The 16,046-nt window shown below is 45.9% G+C and overlaps 1 protein-coding gene across 4 annotated transcripts in view; it reads right to left on the reverse strand.

The window, feature by feature from the left end:
- Nucleotides 1-16,046, reverse strand: part of celsr2 (cadherin, EGF LAG seven-pass G-type receptor 2) — a 177,077-nt gene that overhangs the window by 105,276 nt on the left and 55,755 nt on the right. For all 4 annotated transcript variants that reach the window (XM_055654629.1, XM_055654627.1, XM_055654628.1 and 1 more), the window contains exon 2: nt 9,676-10,314. In XM_055654629.1, the coding sequence (XP_055510604.1) occupies nt 9,676-10,314 (639 nt within the window). The remainder of the gene's footprint in view (nt 1-9,675; nt 10,315-16,046) is intronic.

The raw sequence follows: 16,046 nt of genomic DNA on the forward strand, positions 1-16,046 counted from the left end.
CTGACAGAGATTGGTTTATCTTGGCATTGTGGTTAGCACAGACATTGTGGGCCGAAGGGCCTGTTCCTGCGCTGTACTGTTCCGTGTAGCTGTGATCTATCTAACAGAATCTAATCTAGTTAGTTTAACGGGAAAACAGTGCTTATTTTAATTGGAACAAAATGCACAGAAGAAGGAGAACCCTCCTTTGTTTGAGCGACTAACTCCACTCATGTGGTTCCAATGGTTTACTTCAAGGTTCTCCCAGGGCTTTGCATTATATCGCAGCCTGGCGATCTCGACAGACACAGCAAGCGATGTAAAACTAGGCCACTGTGCCAACCAGAACTAAATGCACACTTTTCATAGCAAAAAAAAACTGCCTTTGTTGGACAGACCAATGTTCCCACCGATGCACAACTAATGTCAAGACATGGCCTGCATTAAAACGGGAGGTCACGTTGTGATAATCCCACTGCTTCTTCAGTGAGAAGAAGAACAATAAATACTGTAGGAAAGAACTGCAGATGCTGGTTTAAATCGAAGGTAGACACAACATGCTGGAGTAACTCAGCGGGACGGGCAGTGGGAGATGTTGCCTGTCCCGCTGAGTTACTCCAGCATTTTATGTCTACCTAAGAACAAAACAGTGGCGACTTTTAATTGCAATATAAATATTAACACGGTGAATTCTCCTGTTTTAGGGAACATTGAATTCTGAAATTTTAGGTAACGTCCAACAACCCTCCCTCTCCCTCCCCTTTCTTCCCCACACTCCCTCCTACCTAGACTCAAACCTACATCTACCCTCCCTCCTCTGCTCCACCTCCCACATTCCTTCCTCTGGCTTCACAATTTGCAACTCTTCAATCTTCTGATTCTGATCTTATCTTTGACCTTTGTTCCAATCATCTGCCTATCAATCCACCCCACCTCCCATGTCCACCTCCTCTCTCCCAGCTTTCTCAGCGTCCCCCTTGTCCTCGCCTTCCACCCCATCAGCCGTCGCATACAGCATATAATCCTCCAACATTACCGCCACCTCCAACGGGATCCCACTGCATTCCCTCTGAAACTTCCTGGTCATCTCGTCAACGAGGAAACACTTTTTCTCACAGAGAGTTGTGAGTTTGTGGAACTCTCTGCCTCAGAGGGTGGTGGAGGCCGGTTCTCTGGATACGGTCAAGAGAGAGCTAGATCGGGCTCTTAAAAATAGCAGAATCAGGGGATATGAGGAGAAGGCAGGAACGGGGTACTGATTGGGGATGATCAGCCATGATCACATTGAATGACAGCACTGGCTCAAAGGGCTGAATGGCCTACTCCTGCACTTATTATCTATTGTCTATTGACATCAGTCTTAAGAAAGGTCTCGACCCAAAACGTCACCCATTCCTTCTCTCCAGAGATGCTGCATGACCCGTTGAGTTACTCCTGCATTTTGTGGCTACCTTCGATTTAAACCAGCATCTGCAGTTCTTTCCTACACTTAGTGTACTGTGTTCAGCTTGGCCCATTCTTGGCTACAGGAAAGATACCATTAAGCTGAAAGGAGTGCAGAGAAGATTTAGTTTTGTTTAGTTCAGAGATAGAGTGCGGAAACTGTCCCTTCAGCCCACCAAGTCCGCGCTGACAAGCAATCACCCCGTACACTAGCACTATCCTACATACAGTTCTAGGGAAAATATACTATTTTTACTGAAGCCAATTAACCTACGAACCTGCACATCTTTGGAATGTGGGAGGAAACAGGAACACCGGAGGAAAACCTACATGGTCACAGGGCTGATGTACTGTACAAGCACCGTACAGACAGCACCTGTAGTCAGGATCAAACCCAGGTCTCTGGGCTGTAAGACATCAACTCTACCGCTGCGCCACTGTGCCGACCCCACACATCTTCTTCTCACACCTCGAATCACATTACTTTACAGACCCATGACATTCCACTGCCATAACTGCATGTTGTGGCATCCATGTTAAAATAACAAGTACCAACGGTAGGTAACTGTCAGTCTGAAGAAGGGCCCCGAACCGAAGCATCGCCTATCCACGTTCTCTAGTGATGCTGCCTGAACCACTGAGTTACTCCAGCACTTTGTGTCTGTCTCAGTCTCCATAGCCTCCTCACCGGCTTCAGACACATCTACAGAGTCTGGCAAAGATGAATAATCATCAAGGAGACAACATTGTCATTTCCTGCAGCTATCGTTCATTAAAGTCACAATCGTTCCAACACAATGGAGCTGTGAGAAACAATAACAGATGGCTTTACGAAGGGAAACTCTACATCATCAGACTAAGCTAAAACCGTCCACAGCACTCTTTCCTGCAGCCTACGATGCGGAGATAAGGATAACGCCAATTTTCAAAAACATGCCATACATTAACAAGAAATCAGACCAGTGTTTTTTTAAGACATTAGACTTGAGATACAGGGTTTAAACTGGCCCTTTATCCCACCGAGTCCGTCCTGACTAGCGATCGCCCCAAACACTAGCACTATCCTATACACAGGGGGCAATTTACAATTTGCCAGAAGCTAATTAACCTACAAACCCACATGTCTTTGGCATGTGGAAGGAAACCGGAACACCAGGAGAAAACCCACGCAGTCACAGGAAGAACGTATAAGCTCCATAAAGACAGCATCCGTATGTCAGGATCGAGCCTGGGTCTCTGGCGCTGTAAAGGGCCTGTCCCACGAACATGCGACTGCATGCGGCTAGCGCGACCAAACCGGAAGTGGGGGCCGCGCGGAGGTCGAGTGATCCCGTACGAGTTGACTGAAGTTCGAGCGAAGTCCGCGGGAAGTTCGCGCTAGGCGTACGCCGTCAAGACGCTGCGTACGGCGTCTAGACGGTGCGTATGGCCTCAATGCGGCTGCGGACCGGCAGACTGTTGCCGTGCGGAATTTTTGAACAGTGTCAGTTTTTCGGAGCCCCGCACGATGTCGGGACCAGCTCCGCACAACTCCATATGGCTCCTGCGATCAAAGTGGGATCGGCCCCGCGAGGCCGTACGGTTCAAGCGACCACGTTAGGTTGCACTTGCCGCATGCTCGTGGGACAGGCCCTTAAGGCAGCAACTCTGCCGCTGCGCCACCGTGCCGCCCTCTTTTGTTCACGGTGGAGACGATTTAAACTCTCCAGGCTGGCAAACAATTTAGATCAACTCCAGAAACTCACAAGACCACTATTAATGTCAAAAACCCACACCACCCTGGCCACGCTCTCATCGTCCCGCCACCATTGGCAAGACGGTACAGGAGCCTGAAAACCATGGCCCCCAGGTTCAAGACCAGCTTCTTCCCAGCAACCAGCAGGCTCTTGAACACTGCACAACACAGACTTCAATCATTCCTTAGCAACCATGAATTGCTATGGACTTTGTTTTGGTTACACTGTGGACGTCGGCCGTGCACTGTTAAGGACAAGCATGACTAATTATTAATTTATTCATGAGGTAACGAGCCTGTAAAACTACAGCAACGATAAAATTATATCATTGATGGGACATTAGACAATTAAACACACTCGACGTTTGACTTCTACTGTAATCTCACCCAGAATGGCCATCAGAGAGTCAGACTTTACTGCACTAATCATTGTTCACTTTGTCAAGCATCTGTACACAGTGGATGGCTTGATTGTAATCACGTGTCATTTTTCCGCTGACTAGATAGCACGCAACAAAACGTTTTTCACTGTCCCTCGGTACACGTGACAATATTAATCTAAACTAAACATTTTGCAAGCAGCAAGCAGGCAAACACTTGCACACTTGCATATTGAACCTAATCCTACCTCAGCAATAGAACACCATCCACCATCTCTTGCACTTATTTCCCTAAGGGTGTTTTTGCTCCAAGGTCTTGTTTTTGTGCAGTCTTTTTCTTTTCACTGCCTTGTCTAATTCATGTCTCTCTCCATCACAGCCATTTCTCATCTCCATCATCCAAAGTGATCCCATCTAAAACACGGGGAGAGTAAATAGAGGAAAACATCCCAGACTGATTCCTGGGATGTCAGGACTGTCTTATGAAGAAAGACTGGATAGACTTGGTTTATACTCTCTAGAATTTAGGAGATTGAGAGGGGATCTTATAGAAACCTACAAAATTATTAAGGGGTTGGGCAGGCTAGATGCAGAAAGATTGTTCCCGATGTTAGGGAAGTCCAGGACAAGGGGTCACAGCTTAAGGATAAGGGGGAAATCCTTTAAAACCGAGATGAGAAGAACTTTTTTCACAGAGAGTGGTGAATCTCTGGAACTCTCTGCCACAGAGGGTAGTCGAGGCCAGTTCATTGGCTACATTTAAGAGGGAGTTAGATGTGGCCCTTGTGGCAAAGGGGGTCAGGGGGTATGGAGAGATGGCAGGTACGGGATACTGAGTTGGATGATCAGCCATGATCATATTGAATGGCGGTGCAGTCTCGAAGGACCGAATGGCCTACTCCTGCACCTAATTTCTATGTTTCTATGTTTCTAAAAAGCACTAGACAAACCAGAGGGAGGAATTTGCAGAAGACCATATGGAGCTGAGATATTCTGCATCATTAGTGGCAGTGCGGTTTCTTTGGGATGCCTAGTTTCAATGAGAGAGAGAGCAATTATGTTGTTGTTTTGATGTCAGGTTACCTTATTCCAGCTGACAGTGATAAGGCACACAGCCAGTGACCTCACTGACCCTGTACCGAGAAGGAATGAATAATGAGGCTTTCTATTTCCGATCGCTATCTCTGTCAGAAATATACGCCATGATGATGGGAAGACACAAAGTGCTGGAGTAACTCAGCGGGTCAGGCAGCAGCCCTGGGGAACACGGATAGGAGGTGTTTCAGGTTGGGACCCTTCTTCAAAGATCCACCGTGCTGAAGTAACTCAGCGGGTAAGGCAGCATCTCTGGAGAGCACGGATTGGTGACGTTTTGGGTCGGGACCTTTATTCAAACCCGTTGAGTTACTCCAACACTTTGTGCCTTTTCTTGTTAAACCAGCGTCTGCAGTTCCTTCTTTCTACCTTTATGCAGTCATGATAATGTTGGGTAACAGGGAGATAAGACCCATTTGTGGTATTAGGTTTAGGTTCACTATTGTCTTGTATACTGAGGTACAGTCAAAAAAGCTTTGTTTTGCAATTGCTCCAGATAATAGTATATACAAATACAATTAAGTCCAACTGAAGTACAATATGTAGAGTTTAGAGTTACAAGTCGGAAACAGACCCTTCTGCCCACCGATGCCACGCTGACCATCGATCACCCATTCACACTAGTTCTGTGTTACACCAGGTTTCCATCCACTCCCTCCACACTAGGGGCAATTTACAGAGGGCCAATTAACCGACAAACCCGCACGTCTTTGGGATGTGGAAGGAAGCTGGAGCACTCGGAGGAAACCCATGCGGTCACAGGAAGAACACGCAAACTTCACACAGACAGCAGCCGAGGTCAGGATTGAACTTGGATCTCTGTTGAAGTGAGGCAGCAACTCCACCCACTGCATGACTGCACCGTCCCTGAATTCCTTCTTCCAGAAGGGCCTGTGTCCACGCTGTATCTCTAAACTAAAATAAGGGTGTGCGTCAGGATAGGCAAATGCCAAAATATTATGTTTCACATATTTTTGCACTGACATTCTTTAAGGAACTGCAACAAGATTCTTCATGTATAATAACCTATCCGCAGAACGAGAAATGACAAGAGGTGGTTTGAGGCAGTTGTGGAAACTTTAGTCTGCAAAGCCAGGTATCCAACAATATGATGACATAACCTTGGAAATTATCCACGGGAACTTTCATGACTGACATCCAACAGCTCTGTACAGTCTAATCTCCTGATTTAGATACTCTCGTTGGTGGAATAGGGTTCTTTTTTTAAAGAATTAGCTGCAGTGTAAGCTGCCCATTACATTGTGTGTTCACCATGTTTGCTTAGATGATGGATATTTGACAAGGTAAATTCCCAGCATCAAATTGGAAAAGCAAGTGGATGTTTAATAGATAAGTTAAACAGGCAGAATCTTTTTTCCCAGGATGGAAAAATCAAATACCAGAGGGCATATCTTTCAGGTGAGAGGGACAAAGTGTAAATGAGATGTGTGTCTTTTTTACGTAGAGGGTGATGGGTGCCTGGAACACACTGCCGGGAGAGGTGGTACAGGCACATACGATGGTGGTGCTTAAGAGACGTTTGGACAGGCACATGGACGTGCAGGGAATGGAGGGATAATGATTTTGTACAGGTAGGTAAGAGTTGGTCTTGGCATCTTTTACGGCACAAATATTACGGGCCGAAGGGCCTGTTCTTGTGACGTACTATTCTACTTTCTACTTTATGTTAAAAAGCAAAATCACTAATGTAAAGATGCCTCGAAGCTGGAAAGATTTACGAAGATGTGAGCAGGACTCGAGGGCCTGAGCTATAGAAAGAGGTTGGGCAGGAGATGAGGGATGATCCTGCAGAGGTGTACAAAATCAGAAAAGGCCTAGATAGGGTGAATGCACACTTACCCAGGGTAGGAGAATCAAGAACTAGAGGGCATAGGCTTAAAGTGAGAGGGGAAAGGTTTAATAGGAAGCTGAGGGGATAACCTTTTCTACACAGAGGGTGGAGGGTGTTTGGAATGAGCTGTCAATTGAAGTAGTTGAGGCAGGTACTATAATAACATTTAGAAGACATTTGGACTGGTATGTAGTTAGGAAAGATTTGGAGGGATATGGGCCAGGTGTAGGCAAATAAGGCTAGCTTAGATGGGGCATTTTGATCTGCAGTTGGGCTGAAGGGCCTGTTTCTGAGCAGTATGACTTTACAACGCTATCTAGAATTCTATATACTATATCAATCAAATTTAAAGATTTAATTTTTTTGTTCACATACCTTGAAAATGTACGGCTTCAGTGGGCGGCACAGTGGCTGCCTCGCATCGCCAGAGACCCGGGTTCGATCCTGACCTTGGGTACTGACTTTGTGGAGTTTGCACATTCTCCCTGAGATTGCGTGGGTTTGCTCCCACATACCAAAGGCGTGCGGGTTTATAGGTTAATTGGCCTCTGTAAATTGCTCCTATTGTATACGATAGAACTAGTGTATGGGGCAATCGCTGGTCGGCGCGGTGCCCTAGCGGTAGAGTTACTGCCTTACAACGCTGGAGACCAGAGTTTGACCCTGACTACGGGCATTGCCTGTACGGAGTTTGTACGTTCATCCCATGACCTGCGTGGGTTTTCTCCGAGATCTTCGGTTTCCTCCCACACTCCAAAAACCGACAGGTTTGTAGGTTAATTGGCTTGGTATAAATGTAAAAAATTGTCCCTGTTGCGTGATGGGGAGCGCTAGTGTGCGGGGATCGCTGGTCGCTGCAGACTTCGTTGGGCTGAAGGGCCCGTTTCTGCGCAGTATCTCTAAACTAATCTTTACGGTGGACATTGCTGCTGAGAATGGATTTTCGGAGTTCGAGTGGACATTTTGAATACAATAGCAATGGAGTCACTGCAATAAGGTTTGACTAACAATTCTGAAGTGTGCTCGGATATTACACGTTATTTGGTTCCCCTCCGAAACAGTGAGAGGAATTGATGGCACATTCCTGATGCATTAGAGTGGAGTGTCTGTTTTTTAGGAGCTGGTTGAGATATTCAGTCTTTGTAAAATGATACAAGTCCCAACCATGGGACAAGCTTATTCAATGTCTGGATGTTCGCGGGAACACTGAAACATGCAAGTCTGCTTGCAAAAAGAACCTTCCGTTCATTCACAAATTACCAACCAAACAAAGTGAGCAATTGTTGATTCATATTTCCCTTCATCTCACCCAAGGGCTTTGTAATCCACATTCCTAAATCTGGGAGGTGTACATGCTAGCACAGACAAGATCACTTTGAGGTTAAGCATTAAGCCTTAGAAATTCAAGCATCTTTTATTTCCCGTCCTATCCAACTTTTCACCTCCAGCCTTTGTCATTTGCCCCACTCTTCCACCAAATCACCCCCTCCCCTCACCTGTATCCACCTATAACTTGCCAGGCTTTGTCCCACCCCCACAACTCTTTTCCAGCTTTTTCCTCTCTACGCCATCAGTCTGAAGAAGGGTCCCGAAACGTCGCCTGTCCACTCCCTCCACAGATGCTGCCCGGTCCACTGAATCCCTCCAGCATTTTGTGCTCTGCTCCAGATTTCAGCTTCTACAATGGCACCAACTTTTTATTGATTGGGTATTTGCATTCCGGCACCCCACCCCACCTAGTCTTGCACCTTTCAGATAAGAGGTGACCTCTCCATTCTTTCTACCCAAGTGTGATACAAGATTAATGTAGAAAGAATACATTGCTATATATATATAGAGCCATATATAGAGAGTTATATAAAGAGCCATAACTTTTTTTCTTATTTTCCTTAATTGCCAGGAGACGCATTTCAAAAATTGTCTATAAATAACCGGCAAATAAAAATAAAAGCTGTTTCAGATGTACTTAGCGTGCTCTCAGCTTTAGGCAAAACAGAAAATAGGAGCAGAATGAGTTCATAAGATAGTTACAGAATTAGGCCATTCAGCCCATCGAGTCTACTTCACCATTCAATCATGGCTGATCTATCTTTCCCTCTCAATCCCATTCTCCTGCCTTATCCCCATACCTGTCAATCTCCAGTTTAAAAACACCCAATGACTTGACCTCCACAATCAACTTTGGCAATGAATTCCACAGATTCAACACTCTCTGGCTAAGAAAATTCCTCCTCATCTCCTTTCAAAGGGTACATATTTTCATTCTGAGGTCATGCACTCTGGTCCTAGACTCTCTCACTAGTGGAAACATCTTCCCCACATTCACTCTATCCAGGCCTCAACGGGTCAGGCGGTATCTCTGGAGAACATGGATAGATGAAGTTTCAAGTTAGGACCCTTCTTCAGACTATTTTTTTTTCTTTTCTCCAGGGATGCTGCCTGGCCCACTGAGTTAAGGGCCTGACCCCCTTACGCAATGTTTTTCGGCGACTGCCAGCATCCGTCATAGTCGCAGCAAGTCACCGAAAATCTTCAACGTGTCGAAAATCCAGCGGCGACTAGAAAAAGGTGTGACTCTTTGGGCGACTACTCACAACCATACAGGCGGCACCCCGCTACCTGCTGCGACTATGACGGGTGATGACAAGTCGCCGAAAAAAATCGCATCAGTGGGACAGGCCCTTTATTCCAGCATTTTGTGTCTATCTTTGGAATAAACCAGCATCTGCAATTCTTTGTTTCTGCAAGATATTACCATAGCTGACTTTACTGCACTGTATGCAACTCCATAATGTCATTGTACATCTGTGTATGCGATAATAAAGAACCAGGGAACCACTGAATTCCACATTGCTTGGGCAAACGAGTAAACAATTCAGTTTAAAGCCGTGAAAGAATGTGGAGAAGAAGGAGCTGCAGATGCTGGTTTACACCAAAGACACAAAAGTGACTCAGCAGGTCAGGCAGAATAGGTGAGGTTTCGGGTCAAGACAGACGACGGGCTTGAAGAAGGGTCTCGACCCGAAACGTCACCAATTCCCTTACTCCAGAGATGCTGACTGACCCGCTGAGTTACCCCGGCATTTGTGTCTGTCTAATGGGATGCAATGATATTATAGGAAGAGAAATGATTTCCATTGCAACAGAGCGGCTTACATGAATCCTTGTTGTGGACCAACATGTAGACTCACCTGTGTAGTCTTCGTGACATTCGCAGGTGAATCCACCTTCCCGGCTACGACAGGTGCCATGGTTGCCACAGGGGTTGGAGTAGCACAGGTCGATCTCTGTCTCGCAGTAGTCCCCGGTGAATCCGGCAGGGCACCGGCACCGCAGGCCGTTTATGGGATGGATGGGACGGAACAGGATGGTGTTGGAGGTGATGAACGGGGCCGAGCTGTCGAACTTCAGCACGGACACACACTTCATGTAGTTCTCGCAGGGCTCCCGCAGGCAGATATTGTCGTCGAACGGCAGCACCGTTTGGGTGGAAATGGCCGTCAAGAGGGTACGGTTCAGGTAAATCTGCTCCTGCAGGTCTTCGGAGGAGAAGAACTGATTGTGGGCCCCACCGGGGACCAGCACGGAGAGGCTGACGTTGAGGATCGTGGCCTTTACGTCCGTGTCGTTCTGTATGTTGAAGATCACAATGTCCGCTTTCATGGCGGCCAACACCGTCGCCACTCCCTCCACAAAGAGGGAGAGAAGGGGGGAGAGGAAGCGGTCCTGGGACATGTTCTCCAAGCGAAGGGTGATGCTGTTGCTCAGCATTTCGTCGGTGATGATGGTGACCTGCAGGGTGCACTGGGCAGTGACGCTGTGAATGCCATCTGAGAAAACAAGGGTGAGAGCACTGGGTTACACAGGGCAGCTGCTGGAACATGCACACGCAGAGCATCATAGAATTGTAGAACAGTACAGCCCTTACACCCACAATGGCAGTGTCGAACACCATGCCATATTAAACCAATTCCTCCTGTCTACAGATCCATATCCATATCCATATCCCTCCATTCCCTGCAGATCCATATCCTTCCATTCCCCACATTTCCATATCCCTCCATATCCATATCCATCCTTTCCCCACAAATCCATATCCCTCCCTATCCATATCCTTTCATTCATTGCATATCCATCTCCCTCCATTCCCCGTCTCTCCATATCCATGTCTCTCCATTCCCTGCTTATCCATGTCATTGTGTATCAACTCATTGTGTGCCCTATGTACCTAGTCCACAGGAGAATGGCAAATGCATGATATGCTGCAATGTCCGGTCCTATAAGGCAGGAGGATTCAACATTAAACCAACAGGTTGTTCTGTTAATTGTGACTGCCAGGTTTAAGAACAGCTGCTTCCCAGCAATCACCAGGCTCTTGAATACTGCACAACACCAACTAAACAATGAAGCACAAACTGACTTGGTTGCTCTTCGTGTTCTCCTGCACTAATATTGTTTTTTTTAATTATTGGAAATGTTTTTGTTTATGCTATTTATGAGTATTGTGCTTACAGACCTGTTATGCTGCTTCAAGTAAGAATGTGATTGTTCCATTTTTTATATATATGACAATTAAATGCACAGGGTAGCAGAGGGACGCAGTGGTAGAGTTGCTGCTCTACAGCGCCAGAGACCCGGGTTCGATCCTGACCACGTGTGTTTCATCCGAGTGCTCCAGTTATCTCCCACCCTCAAAAGATGCGTGGTTTTGTAGGTTCATCGGCTTCAATAAAATTGTAAAGTGCCCCAGTGTATGGAAAATGGTAGATAGTGTTAGTGGGCCAAATGGCCTGTTTCCGCGCTGTATCTCTAAAGTTAAACACTCTTGAGTCTTGTACAATTGACGATAAGTGCTTTTGGGTGAGGGGGCAAAAGTAGTCAAAAGTATGCTTAAAGCTAATCACAATCCAGCAATTCTGATGCAATCTTCGTCCTGAAATATTGCCCTCCCAACAATATCTCCCAACAAAAATGACCTGCTGAATATTTCAAGTATTCCCTTTTTAAAAAAAACTGAGCCGTCCATTTGTAAAAATTGCCACATCAATAGTCACTGCCTGAGATCAGAATGTCCTTTAATTCTCCTTCCCATTCCCACACTGACCTTTCCGGCCTAGGTGGCCTCCATTGTCAGACTGAGGCAAAACGCAAATTGGAGGAACAGCATCTCATATTTCCCTTGGGCTGCTCATAGCCCAGTGGTATGAATATTGTTTTCTCTAACTTCTCTAACAAACAACTTCGAAATTCCCTCGCTCTCTCAATCCCTCCCCCACCCAAGTCGTACCCGCTTTTGTTCTCACCCAAAGCTAACAATGACCCGTTTCCTTTATCATTGTAACTTTTTTACATATCTTTCATTCATTGTTCATTATCTCTCTACATCATCCTCTTATATCTCTTGTTTCCATTTTCCCTAATGGGCCTGTCTGTCCCACTTAGGCGACTGTCAAGGTGCCGGCAGTCGCCTGAAAAACCGGCAACTGGAACGGCGACTGTCAGAGTGGAACACACACACACACACACACACACACACACACACACACACACGCTGCTTTGTCTTATGATTTGGAAGCGTTTGGTCAGGTGCTTCAAGGAAGCAGAGAACAAGAAGCATATTTAGCATGATCATTCACGTGTTTGAGCATTTGACTGAATTTGACTGAAATAGAATCATGTTCCTGTCCCACTTAGGAAACCTGAACGGAAACCTCTGGAGACTTTGCGCCCCACCCAAGGTTTCCGTGCGGTTCCCAGAGGTTCCCGGAGGTTTTTGTCAGTCTCCCTACCTGCTTCCACTACCTACAACCTCCGGCAACCACCTGCAACCTCCGGGAACCTCTGGGAACCGCGCAGAAACCTTGGGTGGGGCGCAAAGTCTCCAGATATTCCGTTCAGGTTTCCTAAGTGGGACAGGGGCATAACATGCTTTCATGCAGACTTTAGAGATGCAATGTGGAAACAGACCCTTTGGCCCACCGAGTCTATGCCAACCAGCGATCATCCCGTACACTAGCACTATCCTACACACTGGTGAAAATTTACAATTGATTTTTTAATCAAAGCTAACTAACCTACAAACCTGCACGTCTTTGGAGTGTGAGAGGAATCTGGAGCACCTGGAGAAAACCTATACGGTCACAGGGAGAACATACAAACTCTGTACAAACAGCACCCCTAGTCAGATCGAACTGGGGACTCTAGCTCTGTAAGGCAACACTCCACCGCAGCGCCACTGCGCCATGTAATTGGACCATAATGTGGAGATACATTCTATGTATATTAACTGATGTTACAGCTGAACAAAGCCAAGCAAAATCAACAGCAGGTCACAATTACCTTCAGGTCACAGCTGGGAACAGCTTATTAGATTTTCCGTCAATCTACCTTCCACGTCAAAAATTTGCAACAGCTATTATAGTAGCAAAGCCTGTAGTAAGTCTGGGTAATAATATCTCTCATGAAAATCATTTTCAAAGCTAATCTAGCACAGCAAAAACAGTCAGTGCTTTACAGCACAAGGGATTGTTGATCTAATACCCATGTGCTTTTATTTCAGATCTTCAAGATTAAAATCAGATTTATAAATGGGGTGACCAAGTGTCTTATAATTATGTCGAAAAATTAAGACTCTTCATGTTTTTATTAGCCAGGTGGTAACACATTATTTCTGGGGTTTTGGGTAATATTAATAACAAAGTCTTGTTTTCCAGTTAGCATCTACACATGGACGGCTCAGTGGTGCAGTGGGTAGAACTGCTGCCTCACAGCGCCAGAGACCCGGGTTCGATCCTGACCTCAGGTGCTATCTGCGTGCAGTTTGCACATTCTGCCTGTGACCTCGTAAGTATCCTCCGAGTTATCCGGTTTCCTCCCACATCCTAAAGACATGCGGGTTTGTAGGTTAATCGGCCCATTGTAAATTGCCCTTGGTGTGTGTAGGGAATGGATGAGAAAGTGGTATAACATAGAACATGTGATCAAAGGGTGGCACTGATTCGGTGGGAAGAAGGGCCTGTTTCCATGCTGTATTTCTAAACTTAAACAGAGGTTCAGCAACTAACACGACGTCAACAGGTCGTAATTAGGTCATTATCCAATTCTTCAGAGATACGTCTGAAGCGCTATTTAATGTACACTCACTCATTCCTGGAATGCTCAGGATATGTTGTAAATAGTGTAATGTGGCAAATTCTCACTGGCAGTGAAACTCCGAGACGTAAGACCTTCCACTATCTGCAACCTCTGGCAACCACCTACAACTAGCATCGCAACCGGCTTCAACTAAAAAATTACCGTTTTTTTATACGACAACCTATTTTTATTTGCAGCCGGTTTTGAATTTTTTGAAATAATCTGGGAAGATAGAAGAAGCGGAAACCACTTTCGACCATTAGGGAGACTGACAAAAACCTCCAGGAACCGCACGGAAACCTTGGGTGGGGCGCAAGGTCTCCAGAGCTTTCCGTTCAGGTTTCCTAAGTGGGACAGGGGCTTAACATAACTAGGCCCATACTGGTGTAGTAGACTTTAGATCTTTAGCCCACCGAGTCCTCGCCGGCCAGCAATCATCAATGATCACCTGTACACTAGCACTATCCTACACACTGGGGACAATTTACCAAAGCTAGGTAACCAACAAACCTATAGGCCTTTAGAGTGTGGGAAGAAATTGGAGCATCTGGAGAGCACCCATGCAGTCACAGAGGGAATGCACGAACTCCGTAGGGACAGTATTGAATGCAGGACTCTGGCGCAGTAAGTCAGCAACTCTACCGTTGCATCATCCTCTCACCAACTAGAGAGCTATCCTGGCCTCCCACCTACCTCATTGGAGACCTTCGACCCGTCATTAATCTGACCTTACCTTGCACTAAACGTGATATACTTTATCGTGTATCTGCACACTGTGGACACTTTGATTGTGATCATGTATGGTCTCTTTGCTTACTGGATAGCACACAACAAAAAGTTTTACACTGTACCACAGTACATGTGACAATAACAAACTAAAGGGTCTTGACCCGAAACATCACCCATTCTTTCTCTCCAGAGATGCTGCCTACCTAGCTGAGTTACTCCAGTTTTTTGTGTCTATAAACTAAACCAAATACTTATTTTTTTTGTAAGAAGGAACTGCAGATACCAAAGATAGACTCAAAATGCTGGAGTAACTCAACAGGTCAGGCAGCGTCTCTGGAGAGAAGAAATGGGTGACGTTTCGGGTCAAGACCCTTCATCAGACAAAATATTCCTTTTTGTTTTTACCAGACGAGTAAAGTTTCAGAGAGAAAAGGAAAAGAGTGACTGAATGGATATGAAGAACACCTCTCCAAAGCCTGGTCTCAGTCAAGTTATCAGAAACAAGGTAAGCAGTTGCTAATTAGAGAGGGGGTGGGGGGGGGGTGGGGGGGAGAAGAAGTTTGGTAAACAGCAAGAAAGAGTCAACAAACATCCCAGAACATCAAAGCAGCTCTCCTTCCACAGATAGCATGGGGCAGACCAACAACAACACGATAGGCGGGTCACAGACTGTAGCATGTGCCTGATGAAATGGTGCAATTAACGCAGGTTAAACAAGCTGCCAATTTGTCACTGTCACTCTGAGCATGCCAATATTGAGAAGGAGAAGTTATTGCAGTCTGAAGAAGGGTCTCGACCCGAAACGTCACCTATTCCTTTTCTTCAGAGATGCTGTCTGACCCACTGGGTTACTCCAGCTTTTTGTGTCTATCTTTGGTTTAAACCAGCATATGCAGTTCCTTCCTACACATGTAGCTTAGTTTCCATAGATGCAAAGTGCTGGATTAATTCAGCGGGTCAGACAGCATCTCTGGAGAAATCTGTTTCTCCAGCTTCAGTGTTTCAGTGGAGGTAGCAACTGCCATCCATCGGTCAGCGTACAATCCAATAACCACCAATCTCCATCTGGCAAAGCAGCCAATTAATCTAAAAGGCCACAAAGTGCTGGAGCCACTCATGGGGTCAGGCAGCATCACTGGAGATCATGGATAGGTGACGGTTCGGGTCAGGGCTCTTCTTCTGGCTGATTAAATGGGGAGGGGGGAGAGAGAGAGAGAGAAAGCTGGGAAGGGCACAGCAAAGCAAGGTACTGACTGTGCAAATTGCTGCAAGGGTGATTGTTTCCATTCCATCACGGATGAGGAAAAGTACAGTTTGTTCGTGCAGAAAACCATTAGATCTTAATTTTAACTTCACATTATTTGGAATTAAAAAGGCATCTACATTAGTGCGGCTAAAAATATATCATAAAGTGATCTGGTTTTTGAAAGCACGAAAAGAACGTACGATTATTGCCTGTGGCTCAGACTGAACTTGAGCAAACGCTAATGCATTTGAACGAGAGTGGAGCAGAGTAAAACAATCAATAATATCTTGGCAGAACACGTTGAATGTGTAGCTGACTCTGTCACTGACTCTTACAAGAGTTTGGTCTCAGTTACAGTGGCAAGCAGGGGAGTTAAAATGAATTGCATGGCTTGGATTGACATGGGGACAACTTCCGGTTACCAGCCAGTCGTAAAGAGGTAATTTGGACTCC

The sequence above is a fragment of the Leucoraja erinacea genome, chromosome 24 (genome assembly GCF_028641065.1).
Source record: "Leucoraja erinacea ecotype New England chromosome 24, Leri_hhj_1, whole genome shotgun sequence".
Classification (NCBI taxonomy): Eukaryota; Metazoa; Chordata; class Chondrichthyes; order Rajiformes; family Rajidae; genus Leucoraja; species Leucoraja erinaceus.